This window comes from Sarcophilus harrisii, chromosome 2, assembly GCF_902635505.1.
Source record: "Sarcophilus harrisii chromosome 2, mSarHar1.11, whole genome shotgun sequence".
In the NCBI taxonomy this organism is placed as follows: domain Eukaryota; kingdom Metazoa; phylum Chordata; class Mammalia; order Dasyuromorphia; family Dasyuridae; genus Sarcophilus; species Sarcophilus harrisii.
In genome coordinates this window covers 652,122,563-652,138,717 of record NC_045427.1, presented here as the reverse complement: position 1 = coordinate 652,138,717, position 16,155 = coordinate 652,122,563, and the positions used below count along the sequence as shown (strand labels likewise).

Below are 16,155 nucleotides of genomic sequence, written 5' to 3'. Positions count from 1 at the left end.
TGAAATCTTTACTATCTTCTACTAATCACTGACTTTAAGTCCACGATCCACTGAATCTCAGAGCTGGAAGGGACCTGAGAGATACTCCAGTCCCGAGTTAAAATCCAAACTCAAGAACTTACTGTCTGCATGACACTGAGAAAATCATTCGACTTCTCCCAGCCTTAATTTCCCCATCTGAAAAATGGGGAGTTTGTTGAATGGGGGTATGTTGTAACTCAGAGCTGTAAAGAGCAAATGAATTAACATTGGCAAAGTATTTTGGAAACCTTCTCGGGCCATATGAATGCTAGCTATTCTTATTATCATCAAAGTTCATGAACTTTTTATAAAAAATTGTTTTTTTTCAATACAATTGGATTCCTTTGTAATTCTATGGATTTTAGTTTAAAATCATGATTCTAGGAAAAGGTCCAGAGCTCAAAGAAATGAGATGAAGACTCTCAGACCAGGCCATTCTGACCCTTAAGTAGGGTCCCATCTAGCGCATCTCTCATCAGTGCTGTCCCTCTGCTCAAGGACTCTGGGAAATGAAGGCCCATCCTGCCTTGGGAGGCTTCCATCCCACTTCCCTGACACCTCTGGAGGCCTCCATCCCACTTGGGACTTCTCTAATTACTAGGAACTTTTCTTTAAATTGAATCTATCTCATCCTTGCAGTTTTTATTGAGTTCTAGTTCTTACACGGAAGCTAAGCAGAATCAGCCTTTTCCTTCTGCTATACGGAGGCCCATCAAAGACTTGAAACTTGTTATCACTGAAGGACAAAGTCCCTCCCTCCCTCCCTCCATCTGTCCATGAAGATTGTTCTTACAGAAGAAGAAAGCCCTGTGAGCCTCCCCCAAACACTCTCCATCCAGTTCCATTCATGACCATTTTCAATACAGCCCCCCCCACCTTTTTTGTTAAATCTGTTTGTTTGTTTTCCCAGAACATGGAATCCTCTTCCATTATCATATGCTATTCCTACGTCCTATTTCATCAAGTTTTGGGGGTAGCTCTGAGCTCCTATTTACCTGCTTGTTTTAAAATTAAATTTAAAATTTTAAAATTTTAAATTTAAAATGAAAGGCGACCTTGCTAATTACAGTTGTCCCTTCCACCTTGTGGGAGTTACAGGTGTAGAGTCCCCTCGATCTGGAAAATGCACATAAAAGTTTTTTGTCCTCCCTTCCTACCAGAGTTCTGAATTATTATGGTATTAAAGGATAAAATATGTTGATATTATAGAATATTATACATAAATTGTATACATTTCTGAATTTCTGAGCTTTTTCGGTATCGTCTGGGGCCTTTTCTGGTCATCTGCAGCTTTTGCAACCCCCCCCCCCAAAAAAAAAATTCCCACATAATTTTTTCTGCCAAATTGTGACAGCAAAACTGCAGTGGGGAAAGTTGTGATGTGGAAGTGCCCGGAACATAGTAGGTGCTTAATCATTGCTTCCCAAATGATTGCTAGACTAACTATAACTTACTCTGGGTGTGGTTATCCCTATGTCTGGGGCTATCAGCATTTTCCTCAGTCTGCTCTTCTCCATCCTCTTTCCCCTCATCTGCTAACATTGTGGTTCTCCAGAATCTGACGTTACCATTTCATCCAAGCATTTTCTCTTACCCTCTTCATTTCTCTTTGAACCCCATTTCTTGATGAGGTTTGCACTTCTCTCATTAAACCCACGCTCTCAGGTGTCCATAAATATGGATGATTGTCTCTTTTTAGGGGAAAATATTCACTCAAATTTCATTTAACTGTTTGCTTTACCCTCTCTCAGGGAGAGGGGGATAAATCCACGACCCCAGTGAAAACAGCCAAGCTCCTGGCGACTCACACGGAACTCCCAACCACAGGGTGCTGGGTGCAACTCGATTTATTATTTTTGGTACACGGGGAGATTCCAGTTTATCGTCACCACGAGTTCTGTCTCGAGTTGGAACATTCCCCAAAGAAAACGGCAAAGTGTGTGAAAGCAATAAATATCAAACCATCTGATCTAAAATGTATAAATATAAAACGTCAGTTCTGAAAACTTCTTAAGAAAGTCTGGCAGCCACGCGTCGGTGAGGGCCGGGGCGTCCGTCTTTGGGGCTCGTCACCTCAGGTCCAGCACCGTGATGCTTATGTCCTGGCCCACCACGTGCTTGCACGGCTGTGGAGGAAAACGACGTGTTAGAGGTTGAAAATAGATGATTAGGCTAATGTTCTTTTAACATTTATCTCTGCTCTTCTCTGGAGGATCCTGGGTTTGGACCCTGATGGACTCACCAACAAATCGGTTTTCATTAAAAGGGTGAACGAGAAGGGGAGTAAGTATGTGGGGGCTCTCCTTACAGTGTTTCTTATTTCTACCAAAAATAGAGGCAAATGCGGACAAAGGAGCTTGCAGGGAAATGGCTTCTTGGGTGGGGGTTGGGCCTCCACCTGAGCCATGCTGGGAGAATGACTGTGCTGACCGGATGGAGTCCTGTAGGGAAGGGCCACCTCTCTGAGGTCCGGGATTATCCCAGATCACAGTGAAGAAAAGAGGCCAGGGTTCTGGGGGCCCTGACTGGGCTCCTTCGATTTACAGATCCCCGAGTGGGGCTGGACACTACAGAAAAGCCAGGATCCAAAAAGATCTCTGTGGATCACTGATCTGGAGTAGCTCCTGGACCTGGGCTTTCATGGGTATGAGGAACTCCTGGGGTGGGGCGGGGGGGGGAATGCTCCCTCTGCCAGTGCAGCCCAACAGCTCCTCTGGCTCTTAGGCCAGACACGGCAGGGCTCCTTAAACTTCTCCCACCGGCGACCCTCAGCACTGCAGAAACTTTATGTGGCCCCGGGTATAGAGACACAGAGAGAGGGGGGCACTTGCTGGTCCCACTGGCCCCAGATCCCATTTCCCCAGAAGTGAATCGGCCTCTGCTTACACTGAACAGCCTGGGGTCCTTGGTGTGGGGATGGAAGCCCTTCTTCTTGCAGGCCGACACCTCCAGCATCCCGGCGTTGGTGAGTCTGAAGATGCCCGTCCTGGAAGGAGAGAAACCCGTTCCCAGGCACAGCCCCTCTGGGGCGGGGGCCGCGTGTCCCCGGTGCCCAGGCCAGAGTCTGCCCCGGAAAGCTCTCAGTGAGGGGGGGGGGGGCTGTCCTGCCTTTCCCGAGGTTCTCCGTGTTGTTGGCCCAGGAACGGAAGCCGCTCGAAGGCAGGGACTCATTCTTGCAGGGCAACAAGCACCTAGTATGCTTGTTATCGGCCTGGGGGAGGCAAAGGCAAGTCCCCATCCCTCGGGAGCTCCCAGGCTAACAGACTGACACGGACACGAGCAGGTCCTTCAGGGCAGAGAGGAGCAGAAGGTCGGGGTCCCCCCTCCCTCCCTCCCTCCCTCTCAGAAGGTGCTGGGGGGCCTGCAGGACAGTACTTGCTTGTCTCATTCAGAGATGTCCGCTCAGAGAAGAGCGCCCCTTGTGGCCACACCTGTGACACCTTTGTGGCCCCCGGGGTCAGATCTAGGGATGTTAGAGACTAGACCGGCTGCCTCATTGTACAGAAAAGGAAACTGAGGCTGGGCCCAGAGGAAAGAGCACCGGGCTCGGAGTAGGGAAGACCTGAGTTCAAGTCACTCAGACACTTCCTAGCTGTGCAGCCAGGAGCAAGACTAACTTTTATTTGCCTCAATTTTCTCAACATAAAATGGGTATAGCAATAACACCTCTCTCAGAGTTACTGTAGGATCAAATGAGAACAATCATAAAGCACTTAGCCCAATGCCTGGCATGCAGTAAGTGCTCAGCAAATGCTTGTTCCTTTCTCTCCTTCCCCCATGCCTGAGGTCACCCAGAGAGGACGTGTCAGAGGCCAGATTCGAACCAGGGCTTCCTGACTCCACATTCGGTCTGTGCCCTGTAAGGCTCATGCACAAAAAGGTGGGGGCGCAGCCCCGGCCGAGCCCCCTGAGCCTCCTACCCCGGGCCTCTGAGCGCGAGGAGGGAGCCAGCCTCCGAGGCCCCCGGCTCCGACCCCCAGACTCACTCGTTATGTCTGGGCGAGCAGACGATGGCGATGGCTTCTGGCAGCATGAGCTGGTAGGAGCAGTGCGTGTGCAGGTCCACGCTGGACAGGAAGGCCGTCTGCGTGGGGTGCGTCTGCGGAGAGAGGAGGGGAGCCTGCCCAGGAAGAGCCCACCTCCCTTTGCTTTGGGGGCCACCCCAAGGGGACTCCGAGAAGCCCATTCCTGGTGTGCATCTCTCTGCCTCCTTATGGGAAAAGGAACTGGTTCCCCAAGGGAATCCTCCCTCCCACCCCTCCAGGAGAGAAGTCTGAGCTCCCAGCAGCTCCAGGGGCTGTGGAGCACATCTGAGCAATGGGTGTCCCCAGGACTGGAACAGACACAGCTGCATTCTGGAAATGGCCACTAGACTCCTGCTGCACAGAGGGATTCCTCAAGGCTCCCCAGCCCTCTCCTAGTTGCCCCTCTGGTTTTCTTTTTCCCTCAGTCTCCTCCTCATTTCCTGCAGGCTATGGAGCTTTTGATGGCAAATCAGCCAAGTTTAAAGTCAAAACTGTGGCAGGGTATTTGTGGGGTGGGACGATGAACTTTGGGACCCTGGGCAGTGAGCAGGGACTTCATCAGCCACTGAATCCTTTTATGGCTGGATCCCCAGGGATCCTTTTACACCTGGATCACCGGGACCCGATACCCTAAAGGTAAGCGCCATATTTTGTATTCACTTCAGAAACTCTCAAAGGCCCTGATACTCTTATTCCCCAGGACAGGCTGAAATCTAGACACTCCCTCCTTCCCAGAAGGGGTCTCTGCAGAGACGCCTCCTTACTGACTGAACTGGCTGATGTGAAGGAAGGAGCCCCGCAAGGGAGGCAGCTTCTCACTAATGTTCACCCCGTCAGCCTGATGCCATTAGTCAGGTTCTGCTTTTCTGAAATCAGCTGAAAGCCTTGAACTTAAGGAAAAACAAGTTGATCTAGGCCCCTCAGCGTCCACGCGAGGACCCCCTCTGCTTTATTCATCATCTTTGGGGGTTACAAACAGGCCCCCAGTGATTTTATTTACTATTAAATCCAGAAGTCAAGCGCTGATTGTTTGAGACGACCACTACTCGTTCTTTGTTTCGGAGAGGTGCCCACATCAGCACATCCCCCCGTGGCCCCATTTCCTCAGACGTGTCTCTCACCCAAGACGACTTGAGGTAACATTTGTAGGAATCTCAAAGAAGAAAAATCACAGGATGGGAAGGAAAAAACCCGACCCTCTTTTTCATGGTGGGAAACACATCAAGGGCTTTTTTATCTTTTCTGTGGACTTGACAGACCCAGATAGTAACACTACCTTTGGCTCAGGATTGGATGCAAAGGGTGACCTTGTCTGGGGGGCGATCCCAGGCGGCTCATCACACACACACACCTTTTCTCCCAAGGGGCCGCGCGGCCATTTGTCCTGGGAACGCCGCTGGCAGGCCAGTTTTCCTCGAGGGACAAGGCCAGTCAAGGTCTCTGCTGACTGTCCCTTGAAGAAGTCTCCCAGGACTTCCCAGCGGTTTTATCTTTCACCCAGAGGAGGAAGGGCAAAGCAGGCTTATCTCTGCAGTCAGCAGAGAAGAATTCTGCAGGGAGAAATGTCTGCATCGGACACAAGTGAGGACGGAAGCACTTTAGGAACCCGCATCCTTCGGTCCGTGGAGGAGAAGCTCCTGATGACAGCTCCTTTCTGCAGGAACTACCATCCTCAAGGCCTCTGTCTCAACAAGAGCTGATCCTCAGAGAACAGGCTGGCCATTCATTCACGACACATAAAGGAAGGCTTCCAACCACTGAAGGGACCGGTTTATTTAAGTTCTTTGTCTGCTGCTTACTGCCTATGCTACTTGGATAGACACTGCCCTGCACCTCAGTTTCCTGCTCTGAAAATAAGGGGGGCTTGGCCAGATGAACACGGAGCTATTTTCCAACATTACAGCCGGGTCTTCTGGTCTTCTGGGAGGTCAATTAGCATCCCAGAATCTATAAACTGGACCTGAATAAATCCTCAACAGCATGAGTTGTTTAATAGCCCACTTTTTAAAAGTGAGAAGACCTCTCCTGAGGGAGGATTCCCTGCCTCCTGAAGCAGACCCTGGCATTTGGGAAAAGCTTGATTTTTGCAAATGTTTTCATGCATCAGACTGATTTTTCGGGTCATCCTTGACCACGTGGAGGCCAGACTTGACTAAACTGGCCATTTACATGGACTGAATAAATGCAAGAGGAAGAGCGGGGTCCCATTTTCTGGAGCAGGTCATCTGGATCATTATTTGTCGGGCAGGAGTATCGGGGTTCAGAGCAGAGAACAGTCTCTGAGGTTCTGCAACCTGCCTGTGAGGGCCGGAACTCCCTCCATCCCTGACAGAGGAAGAAGCTGGCAGCAGTTAGGGGACTTGCCTAGGCTCTCTTGGGCAATAAATGTATGGGGTGGAATTAGAATCCAGGCCTTTCTTGACATCAAGGCTCTTCCAGCTATGGGGCACTTGTAATGTGCCCCGTATTTGCATTTAAATAATTAGTGTGGTAACTCCAAAGAAGGAGGCTGTGATCTTGCCATCACGTCCCCTGGGCAAAGCAGCAGACAAGCCCCTGGAAAGGGGTGGGATGGGATGGAACTTACATGGATCCATCCCAGGGTGAGGAGGCTGTGCTGGTCCTGAATGCTGAAGAGCTCCTCCACATTGGCCACGTCGCAGTAGTCCGGGCCGGCCGACTGCTTGGGCACGATGACGTGGGTGATTGTAAACTCGTTGTGCGTCTGGGAGAAGGTCAGGGAGAAGGTAAGCATCAGTAAGCACCCAGGACAGGAAGGAGCACCATCTCCCTGGGGAACCCTGAACCCGGACAAAGTCAGGTCCCAGCCCAGGAAGTGCCCAAGGGACGGGCACAGTGGGCACTGAGGGGCATGCACAGGTGCTTCGGCTTCCTTGACAGAGAAAGGGACTTGGACTGGATTCTGCCTCTTTCTTTGACGGGACCAGGTAACAGGTGCAGCCTAGGCTGCTTCCCGAGGGCCAGCCTCGGCTGGATCAGAGCGGCCCTTCACTAGGGGCTGCTTTAGGAAGAATTCTTCAGGCACAGCAAGACACAGAACCAAGAAAAATTTGTCACTGCCTCTGTTCCAAGACCTGCCCTTCTGTTTCTGCAGGGGAGTGGCAGAAAGCAATGGAAAGGGAGCTAATACTCAGCTTTCCTTGGCTGTTGTTAATCTGAACTCCTTGACTATGGCCACTAAGTTGACAGTAGAAAGAATAATGGCTGTAAAGTCAGGTTCTGGGTTCAAATTCTGGCTTTGCCACTCCCTGTGTAACTTTGGGTAAATCATTAGGTCTCAGTTTCCTTTTCTATAAAATGCAAAGATTGGATCGGATGGCCTCTGGGGTCCCTTTTAGGCCTAGAGCCAGGGTCCTCTCATCAGTAGCACCAGGCTCAGTGGTCGTTCCCATAGTGGACCCTGTGAAGCAGCCATGAAATCTTGGCTCGCCTATTTTGAAGATATGGTCTTAAAGATATGATAATGAGATCTAGAGTCTGTAGGCACCACTGAGCGTGTGATTAAAGGTCACAGAACGTGGATCTAGGCCCGATGCCAGCTTTTCTGGACCAGCCTACCTCCATGCTTTCTCTTAGCTCTCAATCTGACATCATGGGTCCAGACCCCATGATATAGCACTGAAGGCAATGAACTGCCGTGCTCTGGTCCGGCCCACAAAACCAGAGGACAAATGTAAGGCCCAGTGGAATCCTGGGAATATCAGGAGAACCCAAGAACCGTCTCCAGCACAGTGGACTGCGCACTGCCCCACCCCAAGGGCATCTTCTGGGAGGGTGTGGGAGAGTCCAACAGCATGGGGAGACAGGCGAGGGGGTGGGAAATCTGGTTCCTGAGAGGGAGCGTGTGAACTGAGCCGATGCCAACCCCCCCGGAGGAGCTGAGGCACAATCAGCTAAGGAAATCCACGGGGGCATTTTGCCAACTTTTGAGAACAGCATTCATTATTGCCTACTTTGCCACACTGAAGCCTAGGACTAAAGGGCTTCAGCCTGGAAGGACTAAAGCCTGAAGCTCACGTACCAGTTTTCCACAGAGAATTCCACAGGTTTCTATGCCCCTCACTGTGTTTGACTCAGCCAAGAGAAGGAACCGGTGACAAAGATCCTTGGGCATCAGGACACAGCGCAGGCCCTCGACCACCAGGTCTGAAAGAGGCAAGGAGAGACAAGGAGTTCAAGGCCACTCTTGATAGTTTTTTAAAATCTTTTTCCCCCCTAAGGCAATTGGGTTTAAGAGACTTGCCCAGGGTCACACAGCTAGGAAGTGTTAAGTATCTGAGACCAGATTTGAACTCCGGTCCTCCTGACTTCAAGGCTGATGCTCTATGCACTGCCCCATCTAGCTGCCCCTCTGGAACACTCTTGGGAGCAGGACGCAGGGAGTGGGCATCCAAGGCAAAGCCCAGTCCCATTTCCCTCTGGATCTGTGACATTTTGGGTTCAAGATGACACAGAGCAAAAAGCCAAGAGAGAGGAAACTCTTAAGAAAGAGACTTTCTGGAACTCAAATCATTGCAATTCGAGAAGCAAATCTTAAGCGTTCCCTATTCCCAGCCCACTATACAAGTACTGGAGAGACAAAAAACAGTCCCTTCCCTTAAGGAATTTCCTTTCTACTGAGGGATACAATAGCTGAGTAGTGGAAGATAGCCAGAAAGCAGTGAAAGGAAAGAAAGAGTGAGTGTGTACTGATGAGTAGGGTGTAAGGAATCCTAGCGAGTAAGGAATCTGAAGTGAGTCTCAGCCATGCCTTTTGTGGAACTTTTTGCTGAAAATATGAGAATGCATTTGCAGTTATCTGATGGAATACCAGGAAAGCACAAAGAAGTTCTATTAATCAAAGAGTATTCTTTATTGCAGGCCTGTGTTTACTCCAGAACCTAGCCAGTTCCTTGAGTAAACACAATCCCCCTAAAGGAATGAACAAATATTCTCCTGGGTGGGCCTCTTGTGATGGAGCCCCTTGTACCTGGGAGGCTGCTACTTCTCAAGAGTCATAGATCAAATATGCCCTTTTTGTTCTCAGCCTATAAACACTCCTTAGTGGAAAGGAACCTGCAGGATTCAGGCTAAGAAGTCTTGTACAACTTGCCTAGCAATGGCTCCCACTAGAGACTGAATATCCGTGACCGTGAGTCTTCCCAATCAAGGAATTCAGATGTCGGTGCTTCCTCAGGGCGGTGATGATGCATGTTATATGTTATTTGTTTGTTATAGTGGTTACTGTGTTTGTTAATTGTGTATTACTTGTGTGCCATGAGCTTTGTCTTCCCTTGTGGCTTATTTAAATCAAGGTTCTGAGCAGTAATAAACTTGTTCCTACCCTCTTTAAGACTATGCCTGCTGAAATGCAAATTCAGAACCTAGATTAATCTTACATAGGGTTATCAGCAAAATCTTCCTGTAGGAAGTGGTCTGTGAGCTGAGCCTTGAAGAACGTCAATGGTTCTAAGAACTAGAGGAAAATGGAGGGCATTTCAAACATGTGGAGGGAGGAGATAATGCCCAGTTGGAAAACTAGAAAATGGGCCGGTAAGGCCAAAATCTGGAGACAGGTAAAGAGAAAAAAAGGCCAGAACCAGATTCAAGTAAAATTATCTAGTCATTACAGTGATTGTAGTCCACAACCTGATAAAAGGCAGTTCCTGAAACATTACCACCATATAGAGTAACTGCTACTATTAAATGATCAGCTGCCACCAAAGGTGTCAAAATCAAATAAAAATGGGGGCCACTAAAGTACATCTAAAGGATCCCAGCCACCACATAATGAAATCACTTAGAAAATCACATATTAACATTATTTGTGTCCTACTGGGCTTTTATTTGTTTTGTTAACTGTTTCCCAATTATATTTCAATCTGGTCTGTGATTGATTCTTCAGGCATAGACCATGGAAGTTAAGGTACTTTTGAAAGGGGCTCCTGCAAACTTCCCACCCAAAGGCCCATAAACATGGCACCAATGTTCAAGCTTGACAGCGCACCAGGGAAGACTTACTCTGGACAGCGCTCAGCGTGGCGGCCGGCTTCAATGCCCTGTTCACCGGTGGCGACTGGCCAGCATATGTTGGCACATCGTTTTTAGTGGCTTGCTCGGAAAAGAGGGAGTGACTGTTCTGGTGGGGGCTGAAGCAAGGCAGGGCATTGCCGTAGGTCTGCTCGGACAGCACCGGGGCCTCCTGGCTGCGCAGCTGGTCTCGGGCCAGCTCCTGCTTCCGGAGCTGATCCTCAAAGAAGTTGAACTGCTCGGTCTCCAGCTGCTGCCGCCGCATCTGCGCAATCCGCTGCTTCTCCGCCTCTATCAACCGCTGGTGCTCCAGCTTCCTGAGCACATCTGCTTTGTATTTGTTCTGAAACAAAGGCATTGCCAGCACTTTCCTAAGCGGGTGTCCCAACTGCAATGACCGCACCAGGGAACATAGGTATTCGGGATTCTTTTGGGCAAGGGGGGGAAGAGCAAAGTTTAGAAACACGTGGCAAAATATTTGCAACCTCAAATTATCAGAGGGGTTCCAGCAGTATACATTTAGAGCTGGAAGGCAATGAGCCTAACCCTGCTTCATTTTACAGATGAGGAAACTGAGGGAGAGATGGGGAACTGCTTTGCTGAGGGCCCAGGAACTTTCTTCACATAAGGGCTGATCCAGAGAGGGTCATGTAGCTATGAAAGCCTAAGGACCTGGAGTGGCTTCTCAGCACTCCCCTCTGCCAGTCTTCTCTAAGATCCCCTTGTATTGACTCCCTATGGGTCTTGTAGGGACCCATAATATAAAAAAAAAAACTCCTCTGGGGCTAGTTTTGGCTTTATTTTGTATCTATGGCACTCAGCATGGAGGCAGGCATGCAATAAGCATATAATAAATGCGTTTTGATTGACTGACTTTTTCTCTGGCTTTCTTACTACCTCAAACCTAATGTCAGAATCCAGGAAGTCACAGGACAAAGCACTAAATCAGAGATTTGAGGCAATTTGATGGCACAGCGAATACGACCTTGGAGTCAATGAATTAAGAAACATTTATTGAATGCCTACTTTGTGCCAGGAACTGTGCTAAATGACAGGGATACAAACAGAGGCAAAAGACAGTCTCTGGTCCCAAGGAACTGACAATCTAAAGGGGGAGACAACATGCAAACAACTATATCTACCTACATAAACATATGGCAAGATATATACAAAATAAATAGGAAAAATAAACCAAAAGAAGGCAAGAGGGATGGGGAAGGCTTCTTATGGAAGATGGGATTTTAATGGGCACTTAAAGGAAGCCAGATAGATCAGTAGTCACAATGGAGAAAATAATGTTCAAGGCCTGGAGGTGAGCCAGAAAAAAAGGTCCAGAGCCGAGACATAGTGTCTTTTTCATGGAAAACAGTCAGAAGACCAGTATCAGGATTAAGAAGTTCAAAGCGGGCCTCAGATACTTAATAGCTTGTTGTCCAGGGCAGGACACTTAACCTCTGTCTGCCTCAGTTTCCTCAGCTGCAAAATGGGAATCATAATAACACTGACTTTCCAGGATTATTGTGAGGATCAATGAAATGCTATTTGTAAAGTGCTTAGGCACACGGAAACTATTTAATAAATGCTTGTTGACATTTTTTAACTAATTTAAATTTTGAGGTAGAAGGGGCCTAGAGGACATCCATCCCAACAGCCCGGGAAAGCCTCAGAAATGACTTGCTCGGGTCATATAATAGTTAACTGGGGCAGGATGTGAACGTGGACCTTTAGACTGAAAGCCATTCTCTCCTCTGGCCGACAGGGCTGCCCCACATCCTCTCCTCTCCTCTCTTTTCATTTTTGGCGGTCTGCCTTCTCTTCCCTGGACAGCTCTGGCCCGCCACCTTGTTCTTAGACTCTCAGCCTCCTCATTGGTCTCCTTGTCTCAAGTTCTTCCTCTTATCCTCCTGCTTATCCTCCCCACACCTCCGAAAGTCATTACCCAGCGAGCCTTCAGGGGCTTCCTACAGGACCAGACTTACTTAACCTGTCCTTTTGGCATTTAAAGATGGGTAGGACCTGGCCCCACCTTGACCTTTCCAATCTTACTACTCATTACTCTGCTCACACACACCCTGGTCCTGTCATACTGTCCTACCAATGGTTCCCACCTTGAGGCTTCACCTCCGTGGCTTTATTTGGTCTCCTTCCTATCCAGTTTCCCCGTACCTCCACCTCTCAGAATCCCAGCCTCCTTTAACACTCAACCCCAGTCTTTCCCATTGCTAGTGTTTTCTCCCTTTTTTCTTCCCACCTTATATATTCAAATTTCTGTATGTCTACATAGGTACATGCCCTTGATAGGAATAAGCCCTCTGAAGTCAGGAAGTATTTTGCTTTTGTACTTTTTAAGTCAAACACCTTGCACAAAGTAGGTGCTTAATAAATGTTTGTGACTGGCTGACAGTATCGAGGTCAACCATTTCCAAAGCCAATACCAATGGGCTGCCATGTAAAAATGGTACTTGATAAAGCAAAAGAGACAAGCAAGACAGAACAGGTGTTTGCAAAAATGTGAAAGAAAATGAGGCAAATTCATGTTTTAAAGTCTGGGTCTTGGGTATGGGCCATTCTCTTCCTCTTTCCTTCTCTGTTGGGGCGAGGTTTCTCTCTAGAGAAGGGTCTTAAAAATATAGATATTCCCTGCTGGAAGGGATGATTTTAGGCAATACGTGGAGCAGGGCCACAAGATCCAAAAGCCAAAGAAAGATAAGAGGGCCCAATGCCCAATCTTGGGACCACCCCTGTTGAATTCCGAGCCACCCATTGGTAGCCTGAGCCAAGATTCTGAGCCCCATCCTATGACCCTATATATTCTGGCTCCAAGTCTGTTTCTCTCCATTGATCTGCTGGCCAAGAGCTTCCTCTGCCCCCCACCAGGCGGGCAGACACAGGGCAAAGAATCCACTTTAAATCACGGCCAGAAATCCATTTTGTAACACTTTGCTTCATTAGCTGCAGCAGAGAAGTGGAGAGACCACAGCCGGGAGGAAGTGCTCCGCCTGGAGAATAGGAGCATGAATTTTTCATGGCCGTTTGACATCATCCCGGTGTTAATTTTTCATCAGAAAACCTGGGACATTTGAGAGATGCATCACACAGAAATGAAATCGGCACAGAAAAAAGACAATGAACGACACGACCGTCCCACTTACTTTGCTCCGTAAGCATTCTTGGTATTCTATGTTGTATTTCTTTAAAAGATCCTTTTTCAATTCATCTGTCCTTGGAAAGGCAATCTCCTTCAGTTTCTTTTTAAAAATATATACATATCGATTAGTGGGATTTCAGGAGGAAGCTTATAGATCAATAGCTGGGGAACAGAGTGAGTCAAAAAACACCAAGGGAAATGGCACAATGAAAAATCAATCACTCTTCCTTTAGAGTCTAAACAATGTAAGAGCTAGAAGAGAACCAAATTCCTTATTATATAGAGGAGGAAACCGAGACCCAGCAGGTCCAGTGACTTAGGATTCCACGATCCCAGATCCCAAATGGATCCCAGGGAATCTGGTCCAACCCCTCATTTTAAAGCACAGAAATCTGAGTCTCAGGGGGATTAACAGACTTCACCAAAGTCACAAGCCCATTAAGTGTCAGAGCTAGGATTTGAACACAAGACCCTGGATTCCCAGTGCGGTGGGGGTTCTATTTGGCAAGATTCCGGTCTGGGGCGTTTCGTTCTGAACACAAGGCTCTTGGTTTTAGGTGAAAACGTTCACACAAGGGAACTTGGGGGTGGGAACATGGAGGGTCTCAACTCAAGTCTTCACTGGTTTCAGGAAGTGACAAGGAAGCCCCTTCACTGATGGGCTTCCGCTGATTCCCCGGGGACACTGTCATGAGTCACGAAGCCTCTAAGCTGCAGGAAAGGCAGAACTCCAAGCCAGGCCAGCTCTTTCCCCGCTAGGCCACTGTTCTCCCCAGAGTAGCACGTTTCCATTCCTCTCCCAGGCACCTGCAGAAAATCCAGCTGGGATGGACAGAGGGTGGCCGCCAGACGCGGAAGGAGACACGCCACTTACTCTACTGGGGCTGGCTACTAGGGAACATCCGCCTCTTTCACAAAAGAGCAGCTTGGGAGGAATTTAAGTGAAAAAAAAAAATAAAGCTATTTCATATTTACATTTAGGACCCGACTGATCAGAGGGGACCTTGGAAGTCTTGGGTTCAGGTCCTGCATCTGACACCCACAGGCCGTGTGATGCTGAGCAAGTCAGTCACTCAGTGTCCCAGAGTCACTGTCTGAAGACTGTAAAGTGCAGAGAAAGGAGAGGGGGCCCGGCTGCTCCCTTCCTCCTCCAGCTTCTGAATGCCTCCAAGACCCAGCTCTGTTCTGGCCTTCTGCGGGAGGCCTTAGTCTGTCCCCAGCCTCCGTCCCTCCCATCAGATCCGCTCCCACTTTCTGCGGGAGGCCTTAGTCTGTCCATCTTGGATCACCCCATTCAACAGCTCTGAAGCCAGGTTCTTATAGACAAAAATGCCTCAACTTGGGCTCAGACATGGGATTTTTAGAACTCTCCACCACTGGAACAGCGTCCCACCCGTGTCCTCCCAGGACAGGCCGCAGCAGCAATCCAATTCAGCCAGAAAGATGGTCCCTGGCTCATTCCCTTGGAGGAAGGATGGCTCCCGCCCCCCACTTTTGTGACTGAGGAGGGGTCCCATGGTGGCCGTCTTGGTGTGGCTCCTCCCCACCAACCATGTCTGGAGACTAAGTGGCCAAAGAAAGACCAAAATGAACTTCGGGGCAGGAGGGCAGAGGAGGAGGGGAGGCAGGAGAGCCCCTCCCATACCTTCATGATGTCCTGTTTCTCGGGGATTGCGCACTGCTGGTAGTCGCGGTGAGTGGGCAGCTTTTCTACAAACAGGCTGAAGAGGAAAGAAGAGACCCTCCATGTTACATGATGGCCAGGGATGGAGACCATCGGTGGAGAAAGGAGAAGTGTATTTTTCATGTGGGAAATGCTTAATTCACTCCTGCTCCTGTCTGGGCCCCTTCGGGGTCTGCTGGGGAGTGGAGTGGTCGGCTCCGCTCTGAGAGGAAAGGTGGAACAAGGCCAGGCGTGGGCCCGAGGCAGTGTGGTTCAGTAGTAGGGCCTCCACCCCCAGACTGAGTGTTTCCCACTTCTTCAGGAAGGCACAGAACAGTCAACAAGATTTTTGGGCTTGTGATTTCTGCCTGAGAAACCCTCCTGGGTGGGGACCGGGCCGCAGCCCCAGGCAGGGGGTGGGAACGACTCCTCTTCCAACATTTATGAGATAAATGCAGGGAAACAGAAAGCCCGCCCCCAAGGGAGAGGAAGGGCCATCTGCCAGGCTCCCAGCCTCTGCAATGCCCAGGGGGGACTGGAGCGGGGCAGAGAGGGGCAGCCCCTTTCCCTTCCTCTTTGGCAGGATCTGGTATGAGGCTTCCTGTTTTTCTGCTGTTGCTAAACAACTTTCCTCACCCCCTTCTCAAGCCGCCTCCTCCCCCATCTGTGAGTTCCCAGAAAACAGCAGAAAACAGGAGATGAGCCAGTGGACGGGTCAACACTTGTAATGAAGCTTCCTCCCAAGGTCACCCAAGCTTTTTAAACCTCCTCTACTAGTTGGGTGGCTCTTGTTTGCCTCAGTTTCCCCATCAGTAAAATGGGGTAATAATGGCACATACTTCCCAGGGCTCTGTTGTGAGCAGATACTAGGAAAGGCCCTTTCTGAAGCTCAGAGTGCTAGATAAATGCCACGGTTATCATGATCATTCTTGTTGTGGATTTTTATCCCTGGTCCCAGAGAACTTAAAAACAATTGTCACAGAGCTGGGAGGGGCAGGGGCAGGATTTGGCACCAGGGTGTTAATAATCCATCCATCAGCAATTATTAAGCTCTGATGGTATGCTAGGCACCAGAGACACAAGGGGAAAATGAAGCTGTCCCTGCCTCTGAGTATTCCATTCTATCCTTCTGAGAAAATGAGCCCGGCTCCCTCCCCTCATCCATCCCTCCGTGCCCCCCCGCCCAGCCACTCTAGACCAGGAGGAGAATGGGGGCTCTAGACCATGTCAGGGATTCTCCCAAAGTACCAGTTGGCCAGTGACAGACA

At 49.3% G+C, this 16,155-nt stretch overlaps 1 protein-coding gene across 1 annotated transcript in view; it reads right to left on the bottom strand.

Annotated features, from left to right (window-relative positions):
- Positions 1 to 914: 914 nt before the first annotated feature.
- Positions 915 to 16,155, bottom strand: part of STAMBPL1 (STAM binding protein like 1) — a 36,327-nt gene continuing 21,086 nt past the window's right edge. The window contains exons 4-11 of the mRNA XM_031956987.1: positions 14,870 to 14,945; positions 13,229 to 13,324; positions 10,068 to 10,419; positions 8,089 to 8,213; positions 6,634 to 6,771; positions 4,008 to 4,120; positions 2,908 to 3,007; positions 915 to 2,147 (exon numbers count right to left, since the gene is read on the bottom strand). Of these exons, the coding sequence (XP_031812847.1) occupies positions 2,091 to 2,147; positions 2,908 to 3,007; positions 4,008 to 4,120; positions 6,634 to 6,771; positions 8,089 to 8,213; positions 10,068 to 10,419; positions 13,229 to 13,324; positions 14,870 to 14,945 (1,057 nt within the window). The 3' untranslated portion in view covers positions 915 to 2,090. The remainder of the gene's footprint in view (positions 2,148 to 2,907; positions 3,008 to 4,007; positions 4,121 to 6,633; positions 6,772 to 8,088; positions 8,214 to 10,067; positions 10,420 to 13,228; positions 13,325 to 14,869; positions 14,946 to 16,155) is intronic.